The sequence below is a fragment of the Theropithecus gelada genome, chromosome 6 (assembly GCF_003255815.1).
Source record: "Theropithecus gelada isolate Dixy chromosome 6, Tgel_1.0, whole genome shotgun sequence".
In the NCBI taxonomy this organism is placed as follows: domain Eukaryota; kingdom Metazoa; phylum Chordata; class Mammalia; order Primates; family Cercopithecidae; genus Theropithecus; species Theropithecus gelada.
In genome coordinates, this window is record NC_037673.1 from 22,055,046 (window position 1) to 22,075,680 (window position 20,635).

The 20,635-nt window shown below is 36.0% G+C and overlaps 1 protein-coding gene across 7 annotated transcripts in view; it reads right to left on the minus strand.

Annotated features, from left to right (window-relative positions):
* Positions 1-20,635, minus strand: part of CDH12 (cadherin 12) — a 1,140,321-nt gene that overhangs the window by 335,262 nt on the left and 784,424 nt on the right. For all 7 annotated transcript variants that reach the window (XM_025388387.1, XM_025388389.1, XM_025388391.1 and 4 more), the window contains one exon: positions 7,593-8,009. In XM_025388387.1, coding sequence (XP_025244172.1) covers positions 7,593-7,823 — 231 coding nt within the window. In that variant the 5' untranslated portion in view covers positions 7,824-8,009. The remainder of the gene's footprint in view (positions 1-7,592; positions 8,010-20,635) is intronic.

Here is a 20,635-nt window from a genome sequence, read left to right on the forward strand (position 1 = left end):
AAATTAAGGTTGTGTCACCCCCCAAAGGTAAAGAGCCATTCAGCAGCTGAGTTGCCTGCTGATAGCAAAGGTAATACAAAATGGGTAATGGAAAAAGGCAGTTATAAATACAAGCTATGATACATGACCAGTTATGGAAATGAGGGCTATAATCATTACAAGTACTTCTTCCTTGTCTTATTATAAATATGATATATTTAATATCCTTTTTCTTCCCTCTCCTATCCCCTTATCATGTAACACAAAATGTATTGACTTTATATCACAGTATTTAAGTATTGTTAACTTTACATCAAGTTGCAGAACATCAAGATGAGCAAACCCAAGGACTTTACATTCTTTTCTGAGAAAAAGGTTTGTGTAATTTTGGTTGCATGTGAGATAGTTATATCCTGTTAGAAGTATGACCTTGTTATTATCTCTATTTGGAGATTAAACATGGTTTAAGGAGATGTGGACAGGTGCTAAGTTGACAAAGAGTGGACTTATAATGGTGTGATATTTGATCAAACATGATCATTGATGTTTCTGTGTTCTTTGGGTGACGTTAATATTTAAATTTGTGAACTTTGAGTAAAATAGATTAGCCCCCATTATGTGGGTGGGACACATCTAATCAGTTGAAGGCCTTAACAAAACAAAGACTGATGTCACCTGAGCAAGAAGGAGTTCTTCCAGCAGACTGCCTTCAGGCTCAGAATGGCACTCTTCCCCAGGTCATCCCATTAGAGGCCCTACTGCAGATTTTGAACTTGTACCTACACAATTGCAGAACCGATGTTTTTTTTTTTTTTTTCCTAATTCTGTGAAGAATGTCAATGGTATCTTGATGAGAATGGAATTGAATCTACAAATTGCATTGGGCAACCATCTAAAGAAACAAGATCATGTCCTTTGCAGGGACATGGAAGGAGTTGGAAGCCATTATCCTCAGCAAACTAACACAGGAACAGAAAACCAAACACGGTATGTTCTCATTTATAAGAGGGAGCTGAACAATGAGAACACATGGACACAGGGAGGGGAGCAACACAGACTGCAGCCTGTCAGGAGTGCAGGGGGAGGGAGAGCATCATGAGAAATAGTTAATGCATTCAGGCCTTAATACATAGGTGATGGGTTGATAGGTGCAGCAAACCACCATGGCACACATTAACCTATGTTAACAAACATGCAGGTCCTGCACATGTATCCTGGCATTTAAAATTAAATTAAATTTTAAAAAGTAATAAAATTGTTTGCATAAAACTAAAAATAAATAAATAATGTTTCTTTTTTCTATTTATATACATGTCTTGTTGGTTCTGCTTCTCTGGAGAATCCTAACTAAATAATACACCTGTAGGATTAAACTGAGAATATCAACAGGGCATTCCTCAGTCTCTTTCATCTATGCTTTTGAAATATCATCCACGAGCTGTATACATCTCTGTTTTCTTTCTTTATGCTTTAGACAAAACCATTAAAACTATTTTGACAAAAGTCACTTCTTGGTCACTAGTTACCAAAACCAATGGAACCTTTTAAGTCATTATTTAATTTGGCCTGTGGAGTTCAACATTTGTTGTCTTCTTTATTTTTAAAACTTTTTCCTGGTTTATCTTCCATGACACTATCTAATGCTTGCCTTTTGGCTCTACTAATTAGATCTATCTAATTTTTAAAATCTGCTTTGCAAATAAAAATCAGGGTTCTCCGTCATTCTGAGCAAACTATCCCAAGGACAGAAAACCAAACACCACATGTTCTCGCTCATAGGTGGGAATTGAACAATGAGATCACTTGGACACAGGGCGGGGAACATCACACATCGGGGCCTGTCGTGGGGTGGGGAGGGGGGAAGGGATAGCATTAGGAGATGTACCTAATGTAAATGACAAGTTAACGGGTGCAGCACACCAGTATGGCACAGGTATACATATGTAACAAACATGTATACATATGTACACATGATGCACATGTACCCTAGAACGTAAAGTATAATAAAATTTTTTTTAAAAAATCAGGGTTCTCTTACATTATCTGTAATTTTCCCTAGAGTATATTAACCACACATGATTTTAACTACCATTTGTATTCCAATTACTTTTTTGTGAACACTAGATTAATGTATGTAAATATCTATGATATACTTCACCTGTGTACTTCTAAGTAACTAAGGGCATAGGATGTCCAACACCAATTATTTTATTTCTTACTTGAGTCCCAAATCTACAAGGGATACCAATAAAACAGAAGTCAGAAATCTGTGTCATTTTTTATTCTTCCCTTTCTTTAATTCTCTGTATGCAATTATCCACTAATTTCTGCAGATTTTGCCTCCACAATATTTCTCTAATTTGTCTCATCCTTTACATTGCCATGATCAATGAATCTTGAAGTTTTTCATTATCTCTTCACCTTTCAAATATTCAACTCTAATTTCTCATTTCCTTCATTATACTTCTCCTCACGCCCGTTGTAACTTTCTCCTGCAGATGCTCTCCCTATCTCTATACCTTTTCTCCTGTCTTCGACGCATCTTTTAACTGGCTGTCTGATGGGTCATTCCAGAATTGCAATTCCATTAGTGTTAATCCCCAAACAAGGCACTTTATGGGTCTTTGCACTTTTCAGAATGAATACTACTCATCTGGGTATGAGAATTGAACCTTTCCACACTTCCTGTATTTATTCACTCTAAGTAATTGGTTTTACACTCTGACTATCTGACTATACTGAAATACGGCTACCTAGGCTCACCTTGAAGTTTCAAGCCTCAGGGCTTACGAAAACTGTTCCCCATACTACCACTTCTAGAAAAATCAACTCATCCTTCAAGACTCATCTCAGGTGCTTCCTCACTTGTGATGAGTTTCTAGAATTCCTCCATCTTCTGGATGGAGTCATAGACATTTCCTAATAGTGTTGCTATTATAACGCTTTTAATACAGTATTGAAATGATCGTTAGCACTTAGGAGCCTGGAAGGATAATAAACCATGATATTTTCTGGTGCAATGGAGCTAGACCACCTGGTTGATATGTTAGCTTAAGCACCCACTGGGTGTTGAGATATGGGGAAGTCATTTAACTTTTCGGTGCCTCAGTTTTCTGATATGTAAAATAGCACTAATAAGAAGATCAGTCATAGTGCTGTTTTGCAGGTATGTAAGTATATGTCTGTAAAGCAATTAAAATGGTGCCCAAAGGAAGCACTCCATAAAGTTTAACTTTTGTAATTGTAATCTAGAGACCTTCACAGTAACATTTATTCCTGCAGGCTTAATACCGTCTCATGTTGTAATGCATTGTTCATCAAAGGTAGGTTAAATAAATGGATGTCTCTGAAACTAGGGTTTATATATGTTTTACGTTTTTATTTTTTGCCCTTTTAAACAGTTTAGATTTAAGAATTGCTGCTAACTGGGATTCATCTGAAATGACAACTCAGTTTCTTAAATTAATTCTTCGGGGATAAAATAGGCAGCATTTCCTGGATACATAACTTGGAGGCTATGAAAAAACTTAGTACCACACAGATATAGGCTTGCAATTATCCATGTTGGTATAAGCATAAATCATGTTGGTGTGTGTATGCACACTTGTGCACATGTATATATATGTATGTCTGTAATAATGCAAATGTTTTGCTTGTGGTTAGTTTGAACAACTGGTAACATATGAAGTACAAATTTTTGCAGATAAAGTTAATTTCTTTCTTACTGTACAGTATGAAAACTTATACTTATCTAGGTAATGTATTAAATTCACAATGTGTATTTGAGGAAAGCTTTACCTCTGTATACCCTGTGATTTATTTGTATAGAAAGTAAAGTAACGGCCGGGCGCGGTGGCTCAAGCCTGTAATCCCAGCACTTTGGGAGGCCGAGGCGGTTGGATCACAAGGTCAGGAGATCGAGACTATCCTGGCTAACATGGTGAAACCCCGTCTCTACTAAAAATACAAAAACCTAGCCGGGCGCGGTAGCGGGCGCCTGTAGTCCCAGCTACTCGGAAGGCTGAGGCCAGAGAATGGCGTGAACCCGGGAGGCGGAGCTTGCAGTGAGCTGAGATCCGGCCACTGCACTCCAGCCTGGGCGACAGAGCAAGACTCCGTCTCAAAAAAAAAAAAAAAAAAAAAAAAGAAAGAAAAAAAGAAAGAAAGAAAGTAAAGTAACATTTGTTACAAGTAATAGCACAGTTTGTGCTTTCTTGCAAGGATATCAACATGAACATCTGATTCTTTAAATAAAATGGTTGTTGAAGATCATGTCACCTAAGTCTCTCAGTTGCCTCTACAAATTTCTACATGAATACATTATTTTAGATTTGAATGTAAGAAAATCAATTGGTCCCTAAAAATGTGGAGTTGACAATGGGAACTATACGAATTAATGATTTTCATATATGCTCTTTCTACCAAGAACCAGAAAGTCATATTTGAGGCCAAAGATAGTACAGTTGATCTTAGAACAAGGTAAGTTTGAACTGTATAGGTTTACTTTATGTGGATTTTCTTCCACTTTTGTCACCTCTGAGACAGTGAGAACAACTTCTTCACTTCTTCCTCCTCCTCGGCCTATGCAATGTGAAGATGATGAGGATAAAAAAAAAAAACCTTTATGATGACCCACTTCCATTTAATGAATAGTAAATGTATTTGACTTCCTTGTGATTTTCTTAATGACATTTTCTTTTCTCTAGATTACTTTATTGTAAGAATATAGTCTATAATACATATATACATATATAAACATAATATGTTTATGTTATATGTATTCTAGCATATAATTATGTTTTAATTGACTAGGCTATCAGTAAAGCTTCAGGTCAACTGCAGGCTATGAGTAGTTAAGTTTTGGGGGAGTCAAAAGTTACACTTGGATTTTCAACTGTGCTAGGGAGAAGTCAGTTCTCCTAACCCCCAAGTTGTCGACACAACGGTGAACTGTAGACAACTGACAATTTTCCTAGGCATTTTTGCATTAGCCCTTTTTCTTAGCTCTGAGTTCCATATTATTCATAATACTTTCCTTTTCTATGAGTAATCTCAAAGTCTTTCTGGAATGAGTGGAATATAAATATATTCATATGTTTATACATACATATATAATGGATAAAATTGGTCTCCATGTTATTGTATTTCTATTCTCAAATCTAGAAGCATCAAGACAGTTAATTAAAATTTAATTAGTTTCCTGGTGGAAAAGAAATCTTGGCATCTGCTCTTTCATCTGCATTAGAAATATATACTGCTTGAGAAACATGGGTGTTCATTGCCCATTACCAATGTGGAGCCGTGTACCAGTGGAAATGATGCTGTTTAAATGTAATGATAGGTTAGATGTTAGACATACTCCTTTTTAATTATATTTATAAATACTAGTTCCTCTTTTAAATAAACTGGATGAATTCTACACTGTTATAGCAATTATAAAAGTGGAATTTCCGCGTATCAAGCAAAAACTTGCATATACAATCCCATGAACTGTTTGAGGAGATGAAATACTACCACTCTCTAGGTTCAAATAAAAGTCAGTTTTATTTTTTTTAACCTAATTTCAACTTTATTACCTCCAATTCTGGAAATTGAGGTCTATGGATCTTCTCTAATCAAAAACAGAGAATTTGTCAGGAATCTCAATATGATGCCTAGCTTCTGTCATAAACAGAGCTGAGATAACTGACACCTATCTTGCAGAGTTTTAGACTATGTTACCCTTCCCTTTGTCTTGGATTTCAAACTTCCATTCTTACATTAAATTAAATAAAAAGAAAAAAGGGTAGGAGGACCACATGAAATTATCTTACAATATAGAAATGTTAGTGATTGTTATATTCCACGGTCATATTTGAGGAATTATGCAAGGAGAAGATTTATGCAGTAACTTCTGGGGAATTCCATAGTTTGGAGTGACTTCCTCAAAATTTTCCAAGACTTTTTGTGTGACTAGGGCTATCAGTGGACAGCAATATGATCAGAGAAGGGCATTCTGGTCTAGGCTGGAACTGTTTGGGTCTCAGTGTCCATTTATCATTTGGGGCTCACTTTGACATTCTATTCAACCTACAGGTTCATAAGTGCCCTGTGGATCTTTAAGGATTGCACCGTGGGGTTGTCCCAGTGCCAACTGAACAGCCCCTGACTCCTGGTGGGCAGCCTGTAAAGGAGATAGTTCACAGTTCTTGCTTAATGGCAGTGTTTGTGTGTGTGTGTGTGTGTGTGTATGTGTCTGTGTGTGTGTGTCTGTGTGTATTTGTAAGATCATTGAGATTGGACTACTAGAATGATACTTATGGACTGATTTGATTTGGGGTTACTCAATTTTTAAACATAGATAGGTGCCCTGCAAAAATCATTTGCCCGGGGCCACATATGCCTTAGAGGAAACTCTGGTTATATGTCCCTTTCAACAAAGATTCTATTTAAAGATCTTTTCCACTATATCGTTTAACATCCTTTAAATACATTTCCACAAGGCAATTTATTTTAAATGTGGTAGAAATAATTCAGATCTTAAATGACTATTCTTCCTTTGACCTAATATTGGAACGATAGAACCTGTTATGTATATCTTTAGCTTATGTTTTCAGAAGGCTCAAAGGATTTGCTGCTCAAGAGTTATGATCTTCCATATCCATTTCCAAACACTCTTCCTATTATGGTTTTCCATTTGTGACTTTGGATTTATTTTAAACTCTCCTCAGGCATCTATTTTTTTTTTAATTAAAACCCATGGCAATATCTTTCACAAAATTTGAAGAGAATTCACAAAATCAAAATAAAATATAATACGTATTTCTGGGGGAAAATTTTTTGTGTGTGATGGACAAGTCACACTGTTCTAGACATGGGTGAAAAAATTTTTATGAAAAAAAATAAGTAGTAGAACATAACTGTCAAACAGACAGTTGCCACCAAGTATTTTGTGAAAAAAAATAAATTTCCATAAAGTTGCAATAAGATTTTTAAATTGTATGCTCTGTTGATGTGTACATATTTGGCTTCCAAAAATTATTACTTCAGCCATAAATACATTTATAAATATCTGCTGAACCTATAAAAATTATTTATAAAGCTTTAGCAAGCCAAATCGAATACTTCAGAACCACAATCCAAATGGCACATCACATTTTAATGGGAAAGAAGAAGAAATACATCCTTGCCATTAAAGAACACCAAGTTCAGTTTAGATTATTTATGCCTGGTGATTCTTCTGTGTCTCCTATTGCTAAACATCTCCAATTTGGCTGTGAGCAATAAAAATGATAAACTATACTGATACTATAGTTCTAACTACAGTTACAATTATGCTTAATAACATTTTCATATTTTAACTTCATGTCTTCAGCAAAGAATGTCAAAAACTGAACCAAACATATATTATTTTCATTAAAATAATGAGGAATAATTAAAGCAAAGAAGGTTTAAATGATATTCTGAAGCTTACCCGGGCCATTGAGTCAGGAAGATAAACCAGGTCTCTCGGATTTCAATTCCAGTGTTCTAGTCACTGGTTTGTTCAATTCCTGTGCAAAACATCCATACAAAATACACAATGCATATTCCCCCTTCCTATCAAGTGGTTGTCAAAAGAAACACGCCATTACCTTTCCCACATACTGAGGCTCGGAGCCCATGTATTCTTCCAGCACAAAAAATTGATTCCATACCCAGCCACGTTTAACACGTTGGAAATGTGACCGTTGTCCTGGCAGATGGATAACATTTTCTCTTGGCTCTGTGGCTAAGGTCTGCTGTGGCTGCGGTTGTAGGGGTGTTAGGAGACCTCCATCAAACAGAACCCAGAGAAGCAGGGATAAACAGTTCCTTGTAAGCATTGGCAAAGGCTTTCCTACAGCAGAGTAATAAAAACTCCAAAACTTAACGTAGAATTGTGGAATCCAGGTTTGAGGTGTCTGTGGCCTCCACCACTTAGCTTCTTGCTTTATTGCAGAAATGATAATGCAGGCATTAATCCTTTTGATGAAAAGGCTTCTGCTGTATTATATTCCATCTAAAGGGACCTATGAAATAGATTAACAAAGATACATTACATTAATAATATTGCATGATGATATTCATCACAACTCTCACTATATCTGCCAACATTTAAGGAAACAGAGAAGAAAGACTATAAAAGAATTATATTAGTAAATGGTCACCGCTATTCACCATTTTAACTTGGATAAATTGTCTGAGTTTTTTACAAACTTGAGAAAATATTAGGTACAAGGAAGCAAAAGGTGCATTATAAACAGAAATTATATTTTCAAAAAATTGGCAAAACATTTTAAGGAGAAAAATACAGATCACTATTTTAAAGTGAGCTATTAAGTTAGAGTAGGATCTTGCAACTTCAGCATTATTGACATCTTAGGGTTGATAATTCATTATTGCTGGGAAGCTATTTTGTGCATTTTAAGATTTCTAGTAGCACTTTTTTCTTCTATTTAATAGATGACAGTAGCACCCCTTCCCATATCTGGTTTGTGACAAGAAAAAAGTATCTCCAGACATTGCCACATATCCCCTAGGGTATCAATAAAATGACAAAATTAAGAACCACAATGTAGAGAATAAAGAAAACACAATTTTTAAAAAGCAAAAAGCCCCTGAAGTTAGAGAATAGAAAGATACAGACGATCTAAAGAACAAGATAAATTATTAAATGTAAAATTGAATGATCTTACTAAAATGTAAATGATGGATACAATGTTATAAGTCTTTATAAATTTAAATTTTCTTAAAAAATGTTTCTCTAGCCTGGATATACCAGAAACCTTGACAACGTGAGTATTACTTTATAGATGTTGTGTAGCTCAGAGAAAAGCTGGATCCCTACCAGAAGCAAGACTTTTACTCTGCATTTAGGTAAAATGACTTTTGAGCTTTCTCTTATAACAAACGTTTTTAAATTCACTTATCTAATATTCATTGAGTATCTATAATACACTGTCTTTAATTATGTGGTAGATAAAAAAACAGACACAATCTTTGCCTCTCTAAAATCACAAACAGAAAATAAACAAATAAATAACTGAGGGCAAATTATGCTGATGGGGGGGAAAAAAAAGCAAACAAGAATATCCTGAGGGTAAGTTAGCCAAAGCCTGTGGTAGGTGATAATTGCACTGAGGTCTAAAGGAATAAAAGCATTCCTGTATTTCCTAAGCAGGCATGATGAAATGTGGCTCTAGCACCAGGGTGATTTTATGCATTTGGCACTAGGGTCACAGTGCTTCAAGCCTGTAAGGTTTCTAAGGGCCAAAAATGTTGGCAGCCAGAAAATATATATAATGCTTCCAAAAAAAGAGAACTAAAATCAAAATCAATGCATGTTTAATTAAGTGTCTATAAAACATGGCGTTTTTGTCAACTAGTCAGCTGCAATTCAGATCAATGTGTATTCACTTATGTGTAATGTAATAAAAATACACATTATTAAAATTAATTTTGCTTATTTATTTTATTTATTTTTTTAAGATGGAGTCTTGCTCTGTCTCCCAGGCTGGAGTTCAGTGGTGTAATCTCGGTTCACTGTAACTTCCGCCTCCCGGGTTCAAGCGATTCTTCTGCCTCAGTCTCCCGAGTAGCTGGGACTATAGGTGTGTGCCACCAGACCCGGCTAATTTTTTGTATTTTTAAAAGTAGAGACAGTGTTTCACCATGTTGGCCACTATGATCTCTATCTCCTGACCTCAGGATCCGACTGCCTTAGCCTCCCAAAATGCCGGGATTACAGGTGTGAGCCACCTTGCCTAGCCTCTTTCCAATTTTTTAATGTGTTTATGGGCAAATTAAAATTTGATATGCAACTCACATTTACATTTTGAATTATTTTCCATTGGACAGCACTGATTTAGAAAATACAGTCTGAATCACAAAGTGTGATTTCTATTTAAGCATTTTATTCTTAACATCCAAAGTAAAATATCTAACATGAACTACATCATATTTGTGGTAAAAATACATTAGAAAGTAAGAGAACATTTTGCATCTATTTCAATAACGTGTAAGCAGGGTAATGTATGTTTTCTCATTTGTTTTTAAGTTCAAATTGCTAGGATTAACCTCTAAGGTGTTTTAATTTCTTGAATTTTTTTCTTTCTTCCATGTTTCATCCCATACTCATACCAATCCTATTCTAAGCATGTCCGTTCAGATTGGGAGATAAATATAAGGAGAAAAGTGGTGACAGAAACTCTGACTTCCCAAATCTATTCTAGAATATGCCATTAGGTTGCATTTCTGCCTTCCTGTTCTATTAAACCTTCTCTTTCACTATTTTGGGGATATGAGGTATTAACACTCAGACTTTAGAAAACACTGACCTCTAAGGTCATCTCTCAAGACAAGTGTCCTTTTATTGTATATTAGAGATTTTTGAGGTTGGACATATGACTACATTCATCATCATTGTCTCCAGTCTGGTCCAAATTCTCCTTTTCACTTAGAAGTCAAAGGTGTCTAAAATCTGAGTTGTGACTCCCTATCAGAGTAATCTTTTAGAAGTTTTCATCCACTCACATCATTTTCCATCTGTCGATTGTGCTAGAATATGTGTCAATAGTATGGGGAAATTAGTGAATAAGTGATTGGTAAGTAGAGAGAAATGTGAATGTAACATGCAAAGTGCAATAGTCCCTGCTTATTTGTGAAGGATATATTCCAAAATGCCCAGGAGATGCCTGAAACCAAGGAGAGTACTGAAGCTGTTATCCATCAATCAGAACACGTTTCTGTTTATGTCTTCCACCCACAAATTTTATAGTTTTTCCATTTTAACTAAGCAGGTATCATGGGGCTGTAACTTTTGGAGTTTTGGGAGGTGGGACAGCAAAGCTAGAAGGGATTTCTTTTTCATTCTTCACAATTTCATGGAGAGGTTTATTCTTACCATAGCAACCTCAGCATATGATTTATTTTCTTTCCTTGTTAAGTAGAGAACTTTCACCTTTTCACATAAAGAGCACACTTTATGGTTCCTCTTTGGTACATCCAAGTTGCCAGCATCACTATTCTTGTACTTTGGGGCCATTATTAACTAACCTAAGGCTTTCTTGAACATAAGCACTCAATGCTGTGACAGTCAATCTGCTAACCAAGAAGGATAAGTGGCTCATGGGCAGGGAGTGTCTACCACGTGAATCCACTGCACAAAAAGACAATACACATCGCAGGTGGGACAGAAGTACATGCTGAAAAATTTTATCATGCTGCTCTAAATGGTGCACAGTTTAAACCTTATAAATTGTTTATTTCTGTAGGTTTCTATATAATATTTTTGGACTGCAGTTTATCACTGGTTACTGAAACCATGAAAAATGATGCAGGATAAGGGGTGACTACTGTGTGTTGTTTCATAAGCCAATTCACCAACACATAAACAGTTTGTACCACGAAACAACAGCAGCTAAATGCAAACTATGGTAATAAAGCTGAAGTTAACTGGAGCCACAGAGGAGTGCAGTGTAGAATATGATGCCCGTTTCCCTCAGGCCCACATTCTGTTCTTACTTTGGCTCTTGTCGGACACAAATTCTATCATACTGTGCTGTGCTTCTTCCAGACTTTTGTGCCTTTCTCAGAGTAGGCTGAACCTTACTTGTATCTATGTTATCAAATTACCTTATTTTTGTAAGAATAGAATTTTATATTTACTAGGTATTTATTTAGCAATAGTTTATTTTTGCTGATATTTTCATTGGGATGGTGATTGCCGGTGGTGATTGCACAAGTTTTGGGGATCTGTACGTATTTTTTTTTCTCTATGAGCCCTGTTATTTTAATATGAATTTTGCAGAATGCAATGCTTTTAAAAAACTTGCATATCATGCTTAGCAGAAGCACCTGTAATTAAAAACATAAAACTTTCTCCTTGAACATATTAAAATCCAGAACTGTAATATGATATTTACGAATTTAACAAGGCCTGCATAATCGACCCCTGCATGCTCAACCCTTGCCATTCTGTTCCTTTCCTGAGTCCAAACTCCTTAGTTTTAATTCATATTAATAACAGTAATTAAAGTAATTTATATTAGAAGTGTACTCATGTGATTGTTTACTCTTTTCTGGGTGGAGTGGTGGGGTAAAGAGAAGCCAGAGAGGAGTAATGGTGCCTATTTTATCAGCCATTCTGTTCCTGGGGTCTACACTATTACCTGGCAAATGATAGGCACCAAGCACATCTTCGTTAAGTTTGAATGAATAATTCGTTGAATGGTAATAGCTAACCTTTATTGAAAACTTACAACGTTCTACATAGTGTTGTACATTCTGTGCCTATATAACAGCCCTGTGAAGAAGGTGGTATCATTACATCCGTTTGACGAAGAAATGGAGGAACAGAGATGTTAAATGATTTGACCATGATCTACACGTTAGTACATAGCAGGTAGGCTTGAATCTGGGCAGTCTGACTATAGAGCTTACACTCTTGGATCCTCTACTGTGTTGTCTCACTGTTGACAGATGTAAAAATACACAAAACCTCAGCAGTTTCCAATCCTAGTAAAACAAGGAATATGTGCCTACAAACTTGAGTTTCAAGTTATTTTTCAAAACCTAAGCAGGTATTTCAATACTGGGCAGCTTAAGCTTTCAGACTCTTTTAGCTCTTTCGTAAAATCAGGAGATTTAAGCTATCAGGTCAGTTCCTTTGAAGTCCAGAGATCCAAGACTCCCAGCTTTCCACCCACAAGGACCTGGGAAGGACATAATTTTAGGCAGAGGCAGGAAATAATACACAGGGTCAGTGTTCTCACAGGATTGCATAGTGACTGAAAATTCAGAAAGTGTTCCAACAGCCCAGCAAGGCACTAAACAGGTCACCAGGTAGAGTGATAAGAAGTAGCTGTTGTACAGAAAAGAGGGTCTGAGGGTTTCCAACTGTTCCAGGCAGCTCTTCCTAGTGAACTTGAACTGTGAATGTAGTCCTGGGGTCTGACAGATGAGATGACAGCTTGTTTGACCTACTTGACAATTCTAAATTTGAGAATTGCTTCTGGCATTGATATTATTAAAAATAAATAAATTACTTAATAGAGTAATAAAAATATTGACTTTGGAACAAGATAGATCTGAAGTATCATTTTAAATGAAGGCACAGCATAGTTTTATGCTACATAACTATCTGTTGAGCAGCGTTTGAACTGTGGGGACACAATCAACAATGTTATTTTATTTGTGGAGCTGTATATAAATATGACTAAGTAAATATTTTTTAATCTTATCCCTCAATGAGAACGTGTATGAGAGTGCATTTCCTAACTCCTGTCATTGTTTTATAATCCTAAAATCCATTTCACGTCTGTATAGCACTGCAGTCCTTTAGTGAACAGATGAACCAATGTTATTTTTGGTACATGATGCTGCTCCCAGCAGATCCCAGACTCTGGCCACGGTTGTCAGCCAGGGAGCTTTTAAAGTGCTATATCACAACAAAAATAATGCAAGGAGATTGAAGGACTCCAGTTCTTAAGTGAAAGGGAAACAACCCCCCTAGGCATGAAACACAGGCTAAATTACAAGGAAAAACTATATCAAGCCATCAACCTGGGTACACTTGCCCCAGCACCAATGGTGTTGTTATAAAAGCAGGAATAGAAAGCTTATGCTGTGGGGTCAGCTCCCTGTGGAAATATGTGAACCTTAAGGAAGACAGATTTGCTACAAAGGACATCACCAGAGGTACGTTTTATTCCATGTACCCGATTCTAGGCACAGTGATAAAATATTTATATTTGTCTATACTTCCTCATCTTTTGTAGAGCCAGAGTGGTTTTTCAAAGAGTTCTTAACTCTGATGATGACTCTCTGGAGCCCAACATCCCTTTTAGCAGGAGGGATTTTTTTTTTTTTTTTTAATGGTCATATATCAAAGCAGCAGATATTTAGTTGTGAAATACTTACTGACAGTAACACTTCCTTTAAGTGTGCCTCCAAAGCTAAAAGATACACAAAGGCTGTGGTTTCCCTAGTTATTTATTTAAATGGGGTATGTTTGCTTCTAAGAATAACTCCTGAAAAAGGTCAAATATGTTCAATATAAATTACATTGAAAGGGTTCTCTTTGTCAGGGACAACTTATTAAGCTGAAAGATTTGTTAATTATTAAAAGGGGTTCTCTATTATGGGTAGCATAATACTAACTGCATACTGGAGAACTCTTTAATGGTGACTATGTTGTGGTCTATTTTAAATTAATATTCCATGGAGTAATTTTTCAAGGGCACTTCTTAAAATTTAAAAGGAAAATAATACAACTTCCCCCACCTCCTCTTGTGAATAAATGACCCTTTAATTTGAACTAGTAATCAAAAATGATCCCCATTAAACAATATAAGGGGATGCTTTATTTTCCATATTATAAAAAAAATGGCAGCATAACTTATGTCATCCAAAAATTATTAAAATGTCAAAAATATGCCTTATATTTTTTAATGTTATTCTTCACCTTGAAAACATTATTTTCTTTGACTTAACTTCATAAATTAAGCTTTCTGCTTCCTATTGTATGAAATGCATTATAATCAGCAAATATTTAAAGACTTCAAGCAAATCTGATAGTTTAAGAATATGACTCCCAGGAAAATTATTTGAAAGTTTCAACAGGCATTGTTATGCAAATTTTAAGCTTTGTTCAGGAAAACATGGTACTTTTTGAAAAGCCTTGGGAATGAGCATACAGCTTTTTTGGTTGCAGTTAAACCTATCCCGAAAGGAAATATGACTCTGACTCTGGTATAGCAAACCCTTAACACTCACAGTTTTGTTTTATAAACAGCCTGCTGAGAGGCAGACATAGTAAACCAATCTCAGCTAATTCTTATGAGTAAAACAGAGGTGCCTGTAGGTGATTATTACTCAGTGATCTTAATTTATGGGGTTCATTAATCCTGCCTCTCTAACTTGTCCAGATTCTACTCTCTACTTCACAAGTATGTTAGGAAGCCAAAATATGCTATTTGAATTTTATTTATTTATTTATTTAAATAAATTCTTATTTAAATAATATAGTTATTATTTTGAGACAGAGTCTCGCTTGGTCACCCAGGCTGGAGTGCAGTGGCGCGATCTCGTCTCACTGTAATCTCCATCTCCCAGGTTTAAGCAATTCTCTGCCTCAGCCTCCTGAGTAGCTGGGATTACAGGCATGCACCAACAAGCCCCACTATTTATTTATTTATTTATTTATTTATTTATTTATTTATATATTTCTTTTTGCATTTTTAGTATCTTGACCAGGCTGGCATTGAACTCCTGACCTTGTGATCCACCTGCCTTGGCCTCCCAAAATGCTGGGATTACAGGCGTGAGCGACCGTGACCGGCCCGAATTTTAACCGAAATGAAAATGGCTGCTACTGGTATCTCCTACAAGCCAAGAAAAAAAAAAAAAAGAAAGAAACTCAACATGGGACATCTTTCCAGTACTTTATGGCAAGGGACAGAATCTCTCTCTTTAAGGAGAAAAGAAATTTGATCACATATTTATTTTTGTGGTTTTTGTGGTGTAATTTTAACTGCATTGTTTGAAAACCCTTGTTAGTATATTCTGAAATTGATCATTTACCTCTGTAGTCTTTCTCCCAAAAATCTGTAACCCCATTCTAATCATAAGACAAGTCTCAGTTGAAAGATTTCCTATAAAATGCCTCACCAGTACTTCTTAAAATGGTGAAAGTCGCTGAAAATAAGAAAAATCTGAGAAACTGTCAAAGCCAAGAGGAGCCTAAGCAGACATGACAACTAAGTGCAATGGAGGGGATCCTGGAATATAAAAATAATCATAGGTAATAACTAAGGAAAACTGAAGAAAATATGGACTTTAGATAATAATAATGTATCAATATTGGTTATTCACCTGAAAGAAGTATACTGTCCTAATATAAGATGTACAGAAGAGGGGAAACTGGGACTCAGTTATGGCTAAAATAAGGTACAATCTACTTTCTGTCAGACACTGAACGAATTTACCAGAAGTAATGTGACAAGATCGGGGAAAAAAGTCCCGGCGTGGTGGCTCAAGCCTGTAATCCCAACAGTTTGGAGGGGCAAGGCAAGCAGATCACTTGAGGCCAGGAGTTCACGAGCAGCCTGGCCAACATGGTGAAACCCTGTCTCTACTAAAAATTACAAAAATTTGCTGGGTGTGGTGGCACGCACCTGTAGTCCCAGCTACTTGGGAAGTTGAGGCAGGAGAATTGCCGGAACCCAGAAAGCAGAGGTTGCAGTGCACCGAGATCACGCCACTGTACTCCAGCCTGGGTGACAGAGTAAGACTGTCTCAAAAAGAGAAAAAAAAAGAATGAGAAAAAAAGAATTTGAGTCCTATTTAGACATTGCTTTGTGATGTATAGAAATCTTGCTAAAAATTCAAGGAGATCTCCATTTTGATTATTTAACAATGTGTAGAACAAGGATACCTATGATGGAGAACACTTTGAATTTTCAAATTGTGTTCAAATTCTGTATCAACAAAATAAGGGAAAATGCTCCTGCAGGGATAGATTGAAGGTTTCCGGGAAGCCCCCCACTGGGGATTGATGGCGAGCTGCTCAGAAAATCAGCTCAGAATAAGTTTAGAGAAAATTCCAGTTGTAGTGATACCATCAAAATTGTCTGAAGGGACTTAGACTCTATCATACCCCTGTGTGGTCTTCCTGAATTCCCAATTTTATGTAGTTAATCAGGACTGAATTAAAAAAAAAATGATGAAAGGTGCATTCTCAGAGTGAAATTTAAAAGTAGGATGTAATGCTTCTGGAATGGCAGAGTAAGGAGTTATGCTGACATTCTACACAGCAAAGCAGCAAGTTCAATGAGAAAATTAGTTAATAATTATCATTTAAAGTCTCTAGAAATGTTCTTAAGTGTATTCAGCAAACAAAATAACACTCATTGCCAGCTGTGTTTCTCATCCTTCTTGCCAGTCCTGAGTTGTAGAAACACTATTTCTAGTGGGTGTGCAGGAGAGAACCAAGACTTCCTTTTCCCCAGCCCCTCTCAGAGGATAAAAGCTCTATTTCAGATCCACCACATCAAGTATACTGGGACTTCCTCTCCTTTCCTTTGGTCTCTTGTAGAGCAGAAGTTCCACATTCGTAGGGGTAAATGGGAAGACCAAGGGCTGCAATCCCTATCATCACCACCACCACCACCACCACCACCAATGCCCCCTTAAAGAGGGAAGGTATCCCTAGAGGGTATGAGGGTCCCAACACCCAGTTTTGTTGCATTGGTATAGGCATTCCTCTCAGGGGTAACAGAAGCCAAAAGGACAAAAGGCTCTACAGCTTTGTCTCAGGGGACATACTTTATTTGGACAGAGTGTAAACTCCTTGTTTGATGTTGAAAGTAGTAAAAATCCGGCAGGTTGCAATTATGAGGAAGTTGGTGGCTCTGTGATACATGCAAAGGGACAATCAAGAAGAGCTCTCATGGGACCACGATCAACTCTGGGGATTGGTAAGGTAATTATACATATTAAGCTTTACTTTCTTACTACCAATCACTGCATAGCATGAGGCAGATGTGAAAGTGTCCTCCAAGGTAGACACAAAACTTTTGATGGGGCAGGAGCCCCACCTGCACAAAGGACTTAAATGCAGCTTCATACCAAATACTAACTGAACAACGTGCTACCCGGACTCAGACGCAGCAGTACAATGGTAAAAAGTAAAAATCTAACTGGCTAAAGGGTCTTAAGAATAGCCATTGACTAGCAGGCTGTTTACACTGACATTAGACAATATCATATGTGGCCGTGATTAAAGATAGAAAACAGAAAAATTCTGAGCAGGCAGAGGATGAAAACTGTGGGGGTAATAGATTTCGCGAAATGAGTTCATCCAATACACTAAAGAGAAAAATGACCAAGCAAACAACAACAACCCCCAGGAAGGGGACTGGTGGTTCAGTAACTAGAACTGTTAGAATATATTACTTATAAAGCTAATTTCCCACAATTTTAAGACATGCAAAGAAACAGAAAAATGGGACCCACACATTGGGGGAGAAAATCAGAGAAACTAGTCATTGAAGGAGAAAATCAGAGAAACTAGTCATTGAACCAGACAGTGGACTTGGAAAGCAAGGAGGTTAAAGTAACATTATAAACATCTTGAAAGAGCCAAATATAACCATGCATAAAGAATTAAAGGAAAGAAGATAGTTGATAATATCTCATCAAATAGAAAATGTTATTAAAAAGAGAATTTACTTTTTAAAAGCCATGTGGCAATTATAGAGATGAAAAATACAATAACAAAAATGAAAAAATTTACTAGAAGAGCTCAACCCTAGATTTGATCTGAGAGAAGAAATAACCAAGAGTAAAATTTTACCACATACCTTCTTCAACTACAATATAATTAAATTAAAAATCAACTATAGAAAAAAAAAATTTGGTACATTTGAGAACTACAGAAGAAAATATGAGAATTTCTGTAATTGGGGAAATTAAAAGATGAAAAATGTCAAACAATGCAGTCTAAAATAACCAATTATTTAAAGAATAAAGTATAGGGAAATTAAAAAACACATTTGGAGATTAATTAAAATTAGAATAGAACATACAAATGTATGTAATAAAGCAGTGCACATAGGTAGATTTATAACTGTAAGTGCCTACATTTAAAAAAAATCAAATCAATAGTTTAACCACCCCATTAAGAAACAAGAAAAAGGCTGGGCACAGTGGCTCACGCCTGTAATCCCAGCACTTTGGGAGGCTGAGGGGTGATCATGAGGTCAAGAGATCGAGACCATCCTGGCTAACATGGTGAAACCTTGTTTCTATTAAAAAAAAAAAAAAAAAAATTAGCCCGGTGTGGTGGCGGGTGCCTGTAGTCCCAGCTACTCGGGAGACTGAGGCAGGAGAATGGTGTGAACCCGGGAGGTTTAGCTTGCAGTGAGCCGAGATAGCGCCACTGCACCACTGCACTCCAGCCTGGGCGAAAGAGTGAGACTCTGTCTCAAAAAAAAGAAACGAGAAAAAAAGACGAGCAAACTAAACTCAAAGCAATCAGAAGGAGTAAAGATAAAGACTAAAGTGGAAATTAATAATGTAAAGAATGAAAACAATAGGTAAAATTAACCCTCCAAATTGTTCCTTTGAAAGGATTAACAAAAATGACAAATGCTTAATTATAATTCTTACAAAAAAGAATGAAATTACTAAAATCAGTAAAGAAGAAACATCACTATGAACCTTCTAACAATTAAAAAACGTACTATAACAAATACTATGAACAACTTTATGCCAACAAATTAAACAACATTGATGAAATAGACACATTTTTAGAAAGACGAAAATTAATAATTCCTCAAAGGTTTAGAAGCTCTGATTAGGACTATAACACATAAAGAGATCAAATTAGCAATTTCGAAAACTTCCCACAAAGAAAATTTCAGAACGAGATGTCTTCACTGTTGAATTCTACCAAACATTTCAAGAATAATTAATATAAAACCTCTGAAGACTAGAAAAAAAAAAAAAAAAAAAAAAAAGAAGTTGAGGGAGCATATCCTGACTTATTCTGTGAGACCTTCAACATTACAATACCGAAATCCAACCAACACTCGACAAGATAAACACACACACACACACATACACGCATACACACATACACACACACCCTTGTGAAGACCAACATCCTCTATGAATATAAATGTAAGAATTCTCAACACAGTTCTGGCACACCAAATCCAGCAAAATACGAAAGAGATTATGCATTATGACCAAATGGGATTTATCTTATTACTGAAATGTTGATTTAATGTCCAGTAAATATTTAATGTAATACCCATGTCAATAAAATAAAGAAGAAACAAAACAGAGGATCATGTCAATTACCTAGAACATGTATTTGACAATATTCAATATGTTTTATTGATAAAAACAATCAACAAAGTAGGAAGAAAAGGAAAAACTTGCAAGCTGACAAAGACAATCCAACAAGTCTCCACCATTAATATTATGGTAATGGTAACAGACTGCATGTTTTCTCTCCAAGAACACAAACAAGAAAGGAAGGTACAGTCTCCCTGTGTCTTTACAACATTCTAATGGAGGTTTTATTAGGCAAATCAGAGAAGAAAAGAGGGAAAATTTACCAGACTAGAATGGTGGAAAAAAATTTATCTCAACTTGCAAATGACATGATCTTTTATATTAAATATCATAAAGTATATATATATAGCTTAGTAAATATTTTAAAGTATATACATATAGTTTAAGATATTTGTGTGTGTGTGTGTGTGTGTGTGTGTGTGTGTGTGTGTGTGAAGGAGAGAGAGAGAGAGAGAAAGAAACAGAGAGAGTGTTAGAGGCCTGGCAGCATACAAGATTAATATACAAAAATCAACTGTATTTCTATACACTGAAATGCCATTAAAATTGAATGCCATTAAAAATGGCACTGAAAATTGAATTAAGAAAATACTTCCACTTACAATAGCATCGGAAAGATAAAATATTGAGATCAAAATCTAACAAGAGAAGTGAAAAATGCATATGCTGAAAACCACAAACCATTGTTGCAAGAAATTAAAGAATGTCTATGTAAATGAGAGGGCATAAAATGTTCATAGATTGGAAAGTTAATATTATTAAGAAGACAATAACCCAAATTGATCCTTATGCA